Below are 14,487 nucleotides of genomic sequence, written 5' to 3' on the forward strand. Positions count from 1 at the left end.
GAACGCCAGGCTGTCGGTCGGTATCCGGCTTTCACAGCTGCAATCCAGTCACGTTGCGTTTTGGTTTTTTCTTTCTTTCAGAAATCGAAACACTAATTTCGGACGGCAAGTTAGATTCTCGTCTGAGAGCATGAACAACGAGGTCCTAGTTTTAATTAATTTCGACGTTTGTTATTGCAAGAATAAACAAAACCAGAAACGTCCAAGGACCAAAAACATCACTTTCTCACATCAATGACTGGCTGTTGAAAAGGTCATATATATATATATATATATAAATAAATAAAACACACACACACACACACACACACGTGTATGTATACATACATACAGAGAAAAAGATAGATAGATAGAGAGAAAGATAGATAGAGAGAAAGATAGATAGAGAGAAAGATAGATAGAGAGATAGATAGATGCACATCAGATTGTAGAAAGTTGATCTACTCTAATATTAAAACAATGCTATATTACAATAATATGGTAACATGATTTTTCTGAATAAATTTTATTTATTTATTTTATATATTAATAAAATATATTCTTTTTTAGATAAAGCTATATATATATATATATATATATATATATATATATATATATATATACATATATACACACACACACACACACACACACACACTACACGTTAGTGTTTGTTAGGAATAACTGACTGTCCTCTATTAGCTCCCTATTACAAACCGTTAGCTTCTGATAAAGAAATTATTAAACGTTTTCAAACAAACGTAACAATACAAACATAAATAATTTGTTCCCTACAAAAGGCTTTTACTCCATACTCCTCTAAAACTGTAAATCTCACCTGTTTTGTGTGTGTAAACCGAATAAAAGAGATGCAAGATAATTAGCATGAACAGAAGTGAGCACTACACCGTCAGTTCATGGCCGAGTCTCATTCTCGAGCAGAAAGGTCACCAAAATGTCTAACAGAAATACATTTCATTTCATGTTTTAGTAAACATCAAAACTAGTCAGAAATAGATGCTAATACTGCAGTCCAGCAGCCCGTAGCTTGCTAGCGCAACGCAGTATACAATGCAGGAGTAAGTTAGCCTAGCATAAGTTAGCATAGCATCCACCTAGCAACGCCACAGCCCGGTACACTGAACAGTTTCCCTGCTGGGGATAGTAAAGAACCGGGATGACTTTTCACCGAATTCATGGCTGTGTGTGAATACAAACTAATCAATGCACACACTTATTGTTTGACCGATCTCTTTTTCTCTCTCTCTTTCTCTTTCTCTCTCTCTCTCTCTCTCTCCCTCACACACACGCCACAGCACAGGCCCTGAAAACGCAGCACAACACACCAGCGCATTTCTATTCCCACGCGTTCACATTGTATTATAAATATTACAATCCGGATTCGTGAAGCTTTGGGATGAACGGTACCTGCGTTAGGACAGGAAAACAAGGCGCAGAGCTTCAGCCGGAGCCGGGACGTGCTCTCATTTCTCTGCTGGGGTTTAAAACGCCTCCTAGGGCGGAGAGTCAGAGGGAGTGTCCGTAACACCGCCACACACACACACACACACACACACAGAGACAGAGACACGGTTAACACCCGCACACTCTTTCTGCTTCCTCCTCAACACACTCCAACTTCCCTTTAGATCTCTTACTAATTTTCTCCCAAAACACTGAGAGAAAATATAAACTGTTGTCTGTGTTCACACACTGAATATAAAGCGGATATTTCAGGCGAAATGAAGCGGAATAAGACTCTGTACAGAACCAGGAGCCGCCCATAATCCCAACATACAGGTTTAATATGACACACCTCTGTGTACATATACATATAATTACTTATCTATCTATCTATCTATCTATCTATCTATCTGTCTGTCTGTCTGTCTGTCTGTCTGTCTGTCTGTCTGTCTCTCTCTCTGTCTGTCTATCTATGTATCTGTCTGTCTGTCTGTCTGTCTGTATGTCTCTGTAATTGTCAGCCTACCTGCCTGTCTATCTGTTTGTCTTTCTCCCTGTCTATCTAACTATGTCTGTCTGTCTCTCTTAATGCTTCACAGACCTCCTCTTTAAACACCAGTGATCGATCTTTAAGAATAAGGGAGATGTGCAGACCTGCAGTAACTACAGGGGAATTAAGTTGATCAGTCACACCATGAAGTTATGGGAAAGAGTAGTGGAAGCCAGGCTGAGAGAAGAGGTGACCATCTGTAAGCAACAGTATGGTTTCATGCTGAGGAAGAGCACCACAGATGCCTTATTTGCTTTGAGGATGTTGATGGAGAAGTATAGAGAAGGACAGAAGGAATTGCCTTGTGTATTTGTGAATTTAGAGAAAGTGTACAACAGAGTGCCGAGAGAGGAGTTGTGGTATTGTATGAGGAAGTCAGGTGTGTCAGAGAAGTATGTGAGGGTGGTGCAGGACATGTATGAGGACAGTGTGACAGCAGTGAAGTGTGCAGTAGCAATGACAGATTGGTTCAGGGTGAAGGTTGGACTGCATCAAGGATCGGCGCTGAGCCCTTTCCTGTTTGCAGTGGTGATGCACAGGTTGACGGACGAGGTCAGACAGGAGTCTCCATGGACTATGATGTTTGAGGATGATATTTTGATTTGTGGTGAGAGTAGTAAGAAGGTTGAGAAGAGCCTGGAGAGGTGGAGATATGCGCTGGAGAGAAGTCGAATGAAAGTCAGTAGAAGTAAGACAGAGTACATGTACGCAAATGAGAGGGAGGGCAGTGGAGTGGTGCAGTCGCAGGGAGAGTAGGTGGAGAAGGTGGTGGAGTTCAGGTACCTGGGGTCAACAGTACAAAGTAATGGAGAGTGTGTTAGAGAAGTGAAGAAAAGAGTGCAGGCAGGGTGGAGTGGGTGGAGAAGAGTGATAGCAGGAGTGATTTGTGATAGAAGAGTATCTGCAAGAGTGAAAGGGAAAGTTTATAGGTCTGTGGTGAGACCTGCGATGTTGTATGGTTTAGCGACAGTGGCAATGAGTGAAAGACAGGAGGTGGCGCTGGAGGTAGCAGAGCTGAAGATGTTGAGGTTTTCGTTGGGAGTGATGAGGATGGACAAAATTAGAAATGAGTTTATTAGAGGGACAGCCTATGTAGGATGTTTTGGTGACAAGGTGAGAAAGGCGAGATTGAGTTGAGATGGTTTGAACACGTGCAGAGGAGGGACATAAGTTATATTGGTAGAAGAATGCTGAGGATGGAGCCACCAGGAAGGAGGAAAAGAGGAAGACCAAGAAGGAGGTTTATGGATGTGGTGAGGGATTCTGAAAGGTGGATCTGGACAGATGTGCAGGAGTACAGTTTTATTCAGGTCAATATACTGTATATTGTAGACTTATTATGGAGCTGAACAGGTTTGACAAACGACTCAATAACTCAAACACATGCCGGGTTGTAAATCGGGTCAACTTGAATAAAAGGACAATTCTGATAGAAATATAAAAAAATAAGACTAATGTTTGAACTGATAGATTAATCATAGAATAAAGGATTTATGGGCTTCAAGGATCCAATCATTTTATTGCGGTTCTGATGATGGAGATCATCATCAACCTTAATTGTTAGCTTTTTTAATAATAGTTATTTACACTTGAGTGTTTGAAAGACTTTCATTTTCTTATTTGAACCTCATGGCTGACCTACTTTAGTATACCCATGCAAAATGATTTAAAAAATGTTTATTTATCCAAGCACTGATAAGATCCATATTATAATTATGCAAGAACAACAAAGTATTATTAGTATAAAAACACCCAGAGGAAATCCGTTTCAACCTGCAAATAAAACAAAAATGGAAAGTAAAACTTTAGTGACTAATTTATATTGAGATGAAATTAAATGTAAAAATTAGGGCTCTCAAAATTAACACGTTATTAAAATTAATTTTACAGCACTAACTTTATTAACCTGCAAATAATTCAGCATGCATTTGTGTTTGACATTTTTTATTATAAAAGAATAAATATAAAAGAGGAGACCCAATACACATTTATTCACAATTCCCTTTCTTTACTCAGATTTAAAAAATAATAATAATAAAGTCTCCCGAAAAATAATTTTTAATCAGTAAACATTTGTTTTTACTGATGCACCAAGTTTCAAATCAAGCACCAAAAACCGCTATTATGGACACATCCAGCAATTAAAACCGTCCGTGTGGAAACATAGCAAAGGGTCCGTTTGGTATAATACTTGAAAAGTATTATGTTAAGGTACATTTAGGACAGACAGGCATGTGCGATTAAGTTGCAATTAATCGTAAGTTAACTCATAACAATCATGCGAATAATAGCGATTCAATATTTAATTCGATTAACAGCCCTAGTAAAAATAAATAAATGAATTCTAATGATAAAATAAATGTAAAAAAATAAAATAAAATGTAAAATCATAGAATGACCTGTGTAAAGAGACGCTATTTCCGCAGGTCACCACTAGAGAGCGCCAGTGCATTAACTCATGCTGCTACAGTGTACAGGTGGTGCCGCGTCTCTGTGTTGCTATGAAGTACCGAGGCTGTGACGTCACATCCGTTTAGGATGTGAACGATAATGATGATGATGAAGATGATTATTATTTTAGGCATTGTGTTTCTTTATCAAAAACAGCAAAATAAAATACAAAAAATACAATAATAACAATAATGATAAAAAAATATTCTCAGGGCGACAACAAATAATAATAAAAAATAGATAAAGATCAAATCTACACAGATTTTTTTTTCCATTTTTTTAAAGCTATTTTTTTTTCTTTTTAATTTTACTTGGCTTTATGCTTGTAGGATCCCCTTTCATAACCAATTATATTTTATTCGTGTATTTTAACACAGGAACACCTGTGTTACATTTTTTTCTTTTTTTAAATTATTATAATTTTTTTTTACAAATATTAAAACTGTTACTATTGCAAATAAATAAACAGTAAATAAATATTGTAAATGTTCTTCGTGGAAATTCATTTATTTCTATGTTTTAAGGTCAGACAGGAATAGTTTGTTTTTTAGATCAGTTAATACATCATTGCTTTATATATTTGTGTTTTGAATATAACAACAACAACAATAATAATAATAATAATAATAATAATAATAATAATAATAATAATAATAATATCCAACGTATAAAATACTCCTTTATTTATTTTTTCCACATAGGTCGAAACACATCATCCTCTTAAAAAAGTAAAAGAGAGAGAAATTACTTATTTATTTAGAATCACGTTAATAATGTAATCATAATAACACAAAACAAAGGCCACATTTCATTATACATTTTCACATTTTGTAAAATTGTACAACTTGGTCCGTAAATTGTATCGCTGTTTGTTGTGATGACACTAATAAACAACAAACACATGATTATTATGAACATCAAAGAAAGAGGGAGACGCTCACTTCCGGAGTCAGTCTGGCCGGTTGGTCACGTGACCAACGCACTCCGCCTCTTCGGTCACTGCAGTGGTATGAGAATGAACGCTGATCGTTTTACCGTCAGTGCAGAGGAGTATTTAGGTGGGTTACTGCAGTTCTGCTTGTGTCTGATGTCTAGCTGAGATCTGGTGTGTGTCCAAGTGCAGTGAATCAGTCTGATTGTTTTGTGTTGCAGCAGAGAGCAGCGCTCTTTTCTACCTCAATGATGCTGTGACTCAACTGCTGGAGCACAGGGAGGAATTCATCCAGTTCGGCATCGGGAGATATTTTGCAGAATAGTGAGTTTTACCCTGAAAAATCACATCAATTAACAAGTGTTCTATCTATCTATCTATCTATCTATCTATCTATCTATCTATCTATCTATCTATCTGTCTGTCTGTCTGTCTGTCTGTCTGTCTGTCTGTCTGTCTGTCTGTCTGTTTCTCTCTCTCTCTCTCTCTCTCTCTCTCTCTCTCTCTCTCTCTGTCTGTCTGTCTGTCTGTCTGTCTGTCTGTCTGTCTGTCTCTATCTTGACATAAAACACGAGGAAACAATGTTCATGTTGAGATTACGAGAAAGTAAAGTCGCAATCATGACAACATTTTTGTTGTTGCGAAAAAGATTGTCACGAGAAAACTTTCAAGAAAAAGACTACAATGCATGTCTTCTCAGGACTTCCATACTCCAGGGAGGAGAAAAAAAAAGTTAAGACATGAAGCCTCAACTAACATAGAGACATATGCATTTAATTCAATATCTACAATTGTATTTAATTTTTATAGTGCTTTTAACAATAATTTCCCCAAAGCAGCTTTAACAGGTTATGGGTTAATAAAATATGATAGTTTTTATGTTTATCTCTTTAAGTTTATCCCTAATGAGTGACTAAGTGGCCACTGTGGCAAGAAGTGCTTCCTAAGAACTTCCTAAGATGGTTACAGGAAGAAACGTTGAGAGGAACCAGACTTAAAAGGGAACCCATCCTTATCTAGGTGGCACTCTGTCTGTATACGATCACCAATTGAAGGTTCACAAGATTTGATATATATAAATATATATATACGTATACGTAAAAAAAATTTATACGTTTTTTTATGCTATTATGGTATAGCCTTAATTAACGTTTTTAACATTTTTAATAAAAAAAAAACCATTAACATTATTTATTGCTTTGCTACCATGATCTATCTATCATGATGTCCTACCATTAGTACTAAATTAGCAAATATCTTAAAGGACTTGCTGTTTTGCAGCTTCACCAGTGTGAAGAACGGAAGCCATGTTCTCTTCAGAGAGTTCAGCTATGTTAAAGGTACGGCGCACAACCGTACCTCCTTCATCCACATCTTCTGGAAATGCTTCAGACAGATTGGAAAGAACAGAGGTGTGTGTTTCTGATTGAGTATATGACGTTTTGCTTTTCTTTCCTAACTAAAAGTAATGTTATTGAGGTTGTGGTTAGATTTAGGTGTAGGAATAGTATTAAAGATGATTGGTTACAGTCCCGACGTTCTCGTGTTATCCTCTTCACAGATCTCCTGACGATGATGGAGTACACTTCACTTCTCCAGCTCTTATGCCCAGACTTTCCTGCTGAAATGTTGCAGAACACGGCCAAGTAATAAACCACTTCTCTTTACACGTTTCATTCATGGCAGATCATGTAGAGCCCTAGCATGTCCCCATGTTTCCTTTAACAGACTACATTGTTGCTTTGTCTTACAGGATTGTCCTGATGGAGGACGCCGTGGACTGCCCCATGTCCCTCTCCGATTTCATTTACTCTTTCCAAATTCAGTTTTACTTTGAAGGTAAGGTCATCTAATAGACTTAAGTTCTAGACGGACACTTCTAAAGGATACTGATTAGCCAAAAATGATTAGCTTCTGCAGTTCTGCCTGATGTATCACATATAAAGCAGTCTGATTAAAAAAGAAATATACATGATATTGTCACAAAACAGGTTTATGAACATCTGAAGAACGCTGTGTTGAATGCTCTTGAGTATTGAGATGAGTATAGTACGGAACAAGTTTGAAACAGAAACTGAATCACAGCTTGTTAGAGATAATAATGAACTGGCAAAGTCTCATCCAAGCTAAAAAAAGAAAAGGAAAGGTGCGAAAGGTACTTTGTACTTGTCACATACGGTACATTACAGAACAGTGAAAGTCTTCTTTTTGCGTATCCCAGCGATGTTAGAAAGCTGTGGTCAGAGCGCAGGATTAGCCATCATACAGCACCCCTGGAGCACACAGGGTTAAGGGCCTTGCTCAACAGCCCAAAGTGTGGCAGCTTGGTGATATCGAGGCTTAAACCCCCAACCTTCTGATCAGTAACCCCTTAACCACAGAGCTCCCACTCCCTCCATTAATCCCCATTGCTTTAATAAAAACCTGGAGTGTTGCCCAGTTAAATAAAGTAATAGTGCATTATGACTAATGAGAATTATTACTGAGTCTCAAGATTCGAGTTGTTGTCAGTTGCCATAGAGAAGGACCATATTTGGTTTTAAAAAAAATCAGGTGTCCCAAGTGTAGTGTTTGTCCATATAGTGTTTTATATAGTGCAGGTCAAGGACTAGTAATGGCAACGATTTTCTATGTAGCTAAAGTTCGTCCAAAAAGTCGCTAGATTGGAAAAAAGATTTGAAAAGTCGTTAAGTCTACTGACTAACAGTGCTGTGTGAGACGTGAATATTAAATTATCATGTGTACGGGTTGTTTTTAAGACAGACTTCCATCTGTTTAGCTACACTAGCATTACACCTTCAGACATACATATATATATAAAATTAATTTTTTTTATTATTATTTGCCTTTATATTTTGTTTTATTTTGGTCAGTTTTTGTTGTTAAACGTGTGGTTATTATAATCTGTAGGTTTAATAAATAATTGAATGTTTGATGACTTAATGTTTGATGTTTATAATTTAAAATATATTTATTTTCTAATATTTTATATGTGAATCTTATTTTTAGCTCAGTTATTATTATTATTATTATTATTATTATTATTATTATTATAACAACAATTAATATTATTATGGCAATTTATCATAAATATTTATTATTAAATAAAATTTTGTGAGAATTTTTGCTCAGTATCTCTTTTCTCTCTCTTTTTTTTTATTTGTATTTTTATTTCAGTAAATTTTCTTCTTATTTCTTGCCAGAGTTCCTGGAGAGCGTGTTGGTGATTTATGAAGATCTGCTCGAGGGAAAGAACCCCAATGCCGTGATCGTCCCGACCTCTGAATCACCCGAAACGATATCCAGTGAGGAGACAGACGTGCAGGAGGGGGTCGATTCTTCCGTCCTGCTCAAGTGCATCGAAGGATTGTGTGAACGTTTTAAACACAAGTAAGACACTAGGATATTCCATTTTTCTTTGGTCTATATAATGGAATTGACAGGGATGTGTAATGTATTTACACAATATTGACAAAATTTGTGGATACCTGACCAAAAGATTTGTATGTGCCCATTTTTGTTATAATAATCTTCACTCTTCTGGGAAGATGTTTCACCAGATTTTGTGTGCTTTGTTGATTTGTGATCATTCAGCCACAAGGATTGCAGTAAAGTCAGGTACTGATGTAGGTGAGGTGAGGAAGTGTTCAATAAGGTTGAGGTCAGCGCTCTTTAGCAGGCCACTCAAGATCTTCCACTCTGACCCTTGTACAAAATAGCACAGGGGCATTTTGGCACTGGAAAAAGTTTGGGTCTTCTAGTTCAAGTAAAGGAAGAATGTAATGAATCCACACCCAAAGACACCCTATACAATGGTGGGCCACCAACTTTGTGGTAACAATTTGGGGAAGAAGCGCACATCACTAGAAAAGTGAATTTGTGAATTTGTAGAAATTGTGCGTATAGTGTGTGTGTATATATAATTAATATATAGTTATTCAGTAAATATATCTATCAAGCTATAACACCCAAAAACACATGTATTATAAAAGTATCTAATTCAAGCCTTTTAGCATCTACTGTACAAATATCACAAAAACAGTAATGTGTAATTTTTTTATGTTTATTTATTTATTGGTTATTAGTCATAGTGAGAATCCGACATCATCCGCGAGCCTCTGACATTAGCATATATATATATTACTGAGATTGTAATAATGGAAAAAGTAGAAAAAGAATCATAAAAACATGTTAAGCTTCAGCATTATAATCGGACGTCTGAGAATAAATGTCTTGAATAATGCCGTATGCTTGCCATCTGATGACAACTCGGTAGAATCTTGAGACTCCGTAATAATTCTCATAATCATAATGCACTATTACTTCATTTAAGTGGACAACAAGACATCGAGCATTTTCACAACTCATGCCTCATGCCTTTTTTTGACATTTTGAGAAAATCCTCATCCATACACTTCTAAAATCTGCTCTAAATCAAGGCCACTAACATTTTAAAGAAGTGTAAATAAAAAAAAATGTTATTGTTTTTTGTGGGGTTTTTTTTAATCATATTTCATAAAACTACTCAAAAATAGTTTATATATTTTATATATCTTTCTAAAATTTGCATTGTACCAAAACTCTTATACAGCATTTCAATCTGTGATTGTGCTTCACAAAAATTTTTGATAATGAGTTCTACTAGCCTAAGACCTGATCTTTAATAGGAAATTTACACAAATGGCATGTGATGAATTTGCATCAAACCAATGAGTGTCTTTTTTTTTTATTATTTTTTTTACTAGACATCCACCTCTCCCTGCTATTAAGGAGGCTCTGGAGAGCAGCACACGAGTCTCTTACTACGGGTTCCTCATGGCTTTGGCCAAACACGAAGGAATCAGTCAAGAAATTGGTGAGGTCTACTGAACCAGGCTTCTCAGTGATTGAATTCATATATGAATATATAAAAAAAATCTAATTCAATAATTAGATGAACAGTTGGTCAATTTCAAGCTATTTATGATGATAATTGTGTGGAAAATATCATACCTTGTTGAAATTCTTTTGAAAAACTTCCATTCATGGAAAAATGAAGGATAATTTATTATATATTTATATATACACACACACTGATCAGGCATAACATTATGACCGCCTTCCTAATATTGTGTTGGTCCCCCTTTTGCCACCAAAACAGTTTTGACCCATGGAGCATTAACACCATTAACTTCTTCAGCAGTTTGATCTACAGGAGCTCGTCTGTTGGATCGGACCACACTTCGCTCCCCATGCGCATAAATGGTTCACCACTGTTCCTTCCTTGGAGCACTTTTGATAGATACTGGCCACTGCAGACCAGGAACATCCCACAAGAGCTGCAGTTTTGGAGATGCTCTGACCCAGTCGTCTAGACGTCACAATTTGGCCCTCGTCAAACTCACTCAAATTATTACGCTCGCCCATTTTTCCTGCTTCTAACATCAACTTTGAGGGCAAAATGTTCACTTCACCGCTCATAATGTTATTATATCATAATGTTATGCTGATCAGCAGTGTATCTCTTGAGTATGTTTTTATTCTCATAACATTTGAACATTATTTCTAATGTAAAAAGCAATATTTTTTTAAATGTTGATTTAATGTGTGTGTACAGTATGTATATGTATGTACAGTATGTATAAAATAATATATAAAAGTTATAGAAGTGCAGACTGTGCAGGTATGGAATGCTGTAAAGTATTGAGTAGAACACCAGTTTACTTGTCTTTCTTCTTCTCCAGGCGCTCTTCCGAACAGATCAGACCTGCTCATCGACCCTGAGATGGATCAGGAATTGGAGAGGCTGTGAGTACTGTTATCCTTTTTCAGTTTAGTTTAGCAAAAAACGCTCCAGCATCGATGTTATTTACACATTTCTTATTTACACAGTTTATAATATATATATATTTTTAAAGCTATATTTCATATCACTTATATAGTTATACTACTATTCGTAATTGACCTAGTTTGTGTAACTTCTTCTTATCTCTCCTTGCATATTGTCATGCTACGATGGTCATATCTTTATAATAGATGCTTACGTTTGTACCAGAACAGCTTGACCTTTAACAATGTTTTTGTTTGTCGTGTACTAATATGTAACGCAATGGTCTCATAGTCATCATGGAGGTTTATATAGGCACTTACTGGTGTCTGTGTAAAAATAACAGCTAGGTCCCTCTAACAGACGGTTCTACTGAGAATCCTGGGATTTGAACACACCTAACCTTTAAAGTTCACTGTATGATGTCTAACTGTGTGTGTGTGTTTATCGTGTTGTTGTAGTGTAGCTCAGGTGGCCATCAGTCCGACATCGAACAGCAGCAGCAGCGCACAAGGCCTGAAGGAGCCGTGCAGGAAACCGTCACCACGTAAATCCCTGCACCAGCGCAAGAGGATTGAGATGGAGAGCGATGGCTCCACTGAGGAGACTGACTCATCCGAGAATTAAGAAACAGCAATATGACCCCTTCACTTTACCACATACCAAAAATTATGGCTGTTGGCACCAAATCCAAATAATCAGTACAAACCCAATTCCAAAAAAGTTGGGACACTGCGTAAAATGTACATAAAAACAGAATGCAATGGTTCGCAAATCTCATAAAACCATATTTTATCCACAGTAGAACATAGAAAACATCAAATCAAATGTTTAAACTGATAAAATGTACCATTTTAAGAAAGACAACACTTTAAAAAAAAAACGTTGGGTATAAAAAGAGCATCTTCAGTCAGAGTCTCTCAGAAGTAAAGATGAGGTTCACCAATGTGTAAAAAGCTGTGTCTACAAATTTGTCGCACGGTTTTAGAATATTGTTCCTCAACGTTAAATTGCAAAGTCTTTAAATATATCATCTACAGTAAATCTTTCTTTCGGCTTCTCCCGATAGGGGTCGCCACAGCGGACCATCCGCATGTTTGATTTGGTTTTTACGCTGGATGTCCCCTTCCTAACGCAACCCTCCCCATATATCCGGGCTTGGGACCGGCACTAAGGCTTGTGCAACCTTAATGGCTGGGGTCGGTTTCCTGACCGGGGATCGAACCCGGGCCGCAGCAGTGAGAGCGCCGCATCCTAACCACTAGACCATCAGGGAACCTCATCATCTACAGTACATAATATCGTCAAAAGATTCCCAAAAATGGGGAAATCTCTGTGCGCAAGGCTGAAACGCAATATTGGATGCCCATGATCCTGAAAATATTTGGCGCATCTTGAAACGAAAAATATGACAAATAAAACCCAGAACTTTTAAGCAGTTACAAAACTATATCACACAAGAATGGGACAACATCCAGAACATTCCTCTCCCAAAACTCCAACAACCGGTTTCTTCGGTTCCCAGAAGTTTTGAGACTTGTTAAAAGAAGACGTGATGCTACACCATGGTAAACATGTCATGCAAACGTTTTAGAGATATGTTGCTGCTCATTTATAAGTTTTAATCTTGTTCTTAAAATGGTACATTTCCTCACTTTAAACATTTCATATTTTTTTTATGTTCTATTGTAAATAAAATATGAATTTATGAAATTTGCAAATCATTGCATTCTGGTTGTATACACATTTTACACAACATCCCAATTATTTTTGGAATTGGGGTTGTACTTCAATGAGGCAGATTCTTATCAGAGAACTTATAATTAACTTATAATATAACTTATAACTTAACTTATAATATATAGTTATGTATAGTACATTTATGACTGTGTATATAGAAATACAGCTAGTATTCAAAAGTTGCATCTTTTTTGTAATGTGTGAAATATAAATAACTGCATTGGACAACAAATTAGCTGTGAAAATTTTTTTTCTCTTTTCATGTGACTGACACATTTTTTCATTTACATTTATTTACTGAGCGGATGCTCATATTGTGGAAGTGAACAGCTGTTGTAGCATGGTTAAGATAAACATCTCGGAGCAAGAAACCAGGAGACCACCAATAGTGAGATTCAGTGTGTTTATTCTGCAGCAAGGGAGAAATCATCAGAGTCTCAACCTTGGAAACAGCTTCTCCCTTTCTGGCATACAGAGAAAACTTTTTTGGAGGGAGAAGAACTCAATGCACGTGCTCATCAGCCTCGTGCACTCAGACCGAGGCTGATACATTCACACGTGCAGCACCAAAATTCCAGGGGTGTCACACCAATAAAGCCACAACGCAAACATAACATGAATAAAGGTTCCACTAACTGAACAATGGGGTCCATTGAACCTTTTTATATCTGGGGCAACATTTTGCAGAGTTCAAAATCATTTTTTATTAAAGCAACTAAACCTTTTAGACACAATTACAAACAAATATTATTCTAAATAAATTTGCAGCAGCTACACTGTGTGATGATAAAACTATAATTTGTCCCCAGTTTTTCCCCTTGCCCACATTAAAGGTGATTAGCCAAAATGTAATGGTGTTTGCAGTTCACTTCATCATTTATGTATGGTTTGGCTAGAGCTACAAGGCTAGTGCAGCTTAAAAATATACTGCTTTGCATTTACCTCTTTAGCCTTCTGCATGACTTGATTTTAACCTTTCTGTGATCTTTCATCCCATCCCATTGCAATGGTCCCTCCTCTGGCTTCCTAATGTTCGATTACAAAGCCAAAAATGGACCTTACAGCACTTATCTAACCCCACACCCAACCTAGGTGGTGGAACGAACTTTATTTTGTAAATGATTATGATCATCAGTAATAAAGTGGTAAATGACCTGCTACTCATCTCTGATCAGAGTTGCATCTCCTTGCTTCTGTTGCTTGATCCTTTTCTATCAGTAATTAAATCAGCATCTATTCTATTTCAAAAACAGACCCTTGTTTTTCTGACTGAATTTTCTCCGAACAAAGCACAAGACCGATGCTATTTAGTGTTTGTCCTATGTATCGATGGTAGCACTTCTGTAAGGGCTTCTTACGCTTTAGCTATTTAGCTTGAATTTATTCTCTGCTGTAAGATAGGAATCTGACTTTTGTGTATTATCTGCTTAACTCAGATGGTTCTAGAGTTGTGCTATTTGAATTGTGTTATTGTACAGATTTGTTAGGCAGTATATTGAAGGTGTAACCGAAGGAACTGTTTTGTCCATCGTTGGGGAAACCCCTTAATTAGTCCTGGTGCAGTCA

At 36.7% G+C, this 14,487-nt stretch overlaps 2 protein-coding genes across 5 annotated transcripts in view; one reads left to right on the forward strand and one right to left on the reverse strand.

Annotated features, from left to right (window-relative positions):
- The window catches only part of ckap5 (cytoskeleton associated protein 5), a 39,562-nt gene extending 37,893 nt beyond the window's left edge, over positions 1–1,669 (reverse strand). For 2 of the 3 annotated variants that reach the window (XM_083560940.1, XM_083560939.1), the window contains exon 1: positions 1,408–1,669. The gene's annotated coding sequence lies outside the window, so the exon portion shown is untranslated. The remainder of the gene's footprint in view (positions 1–1,407) is intronic. The other variant, XM_083560938.1, reaches the window with a different exon arrangement.
- Positions 1,670–5,369: 3,700 nt separating this feature from the next.
- Positions 5,370–14,086, forward strand: cstpp1 (centriolar satellite-associated tubulin polyglutamylase complex regulator 1). Of its 2 annotated transcripts, none has more exons than XR_014536720.1 (10): positions 5,370–5,502; positions 5,597–5,699; positions 6,657–6,787; positions 6,937–7,021; positions 7,129–7,214; positions 8,579–8,765; positions 10,121–10,230; positions 11,099–11,162; positions 11,643–12,154; positions 12,455–14,086. XR_014536720.1 is itself a non-coding variant. In XM_083561136.1 (10 exons), exons 1-9 carry the CDS (start codon positions 5,454–5,456, stop codon positions 11,806–11,808), a joined length of 981 nt encoding a protein of 326 aa, XP_083417262.1. In that variant the 5' UTR covers positions 5,370–5,453; the 3' UTR covers positions 11,809–11,813; positions 12,737–13,153. The 2 variants fall into 2 exon arrangements, 1 of the variants encoding a protein (XP_083417262.1); XM_083561136.1 differs by having other exon boundaries at positions 11,643–11,813; positions 12,737–13,153.
- The last annotated feature ends 401 nt before the right edge of the window (positions 14,087–14,487 follow it).

The sequence above is a fragment of the Silurus aristotelis genome (assembly GCF_946808225.1).
Source record: "Silurus aristotelis genome assembly, chromosome: 14".
NCBI classification, from domain to species: Eukaryota; Metazoa; Chordata; class Actinopteri; order Siluriformes; family Siluridae; genus Silurus; species Silurus aristotelis.

Coding starts and splice junctions, on each gene's coding strand:
- cstpp1 (XM_083561136.1), top strand. CDS start 5,454: ATGAGAATGAACGCTGATCGTTTTACCGTCAGTGCAGAGGAGTATTTA. Junction 5,700..6,656: donor GGGAGATATTTTGCAGAATA/GTGAGTTTTACC, acceptor GCTGTTTTGCAG/CTTCACCAGTGTGAAGAACG. Junction 11,163..11,642: donor GATCAGGAATTGGAGAGGCT/GTGAGTACTGTT, acceptor GTGTTGTTGTAG/TGTAGCTCAGGTGGCCATCA.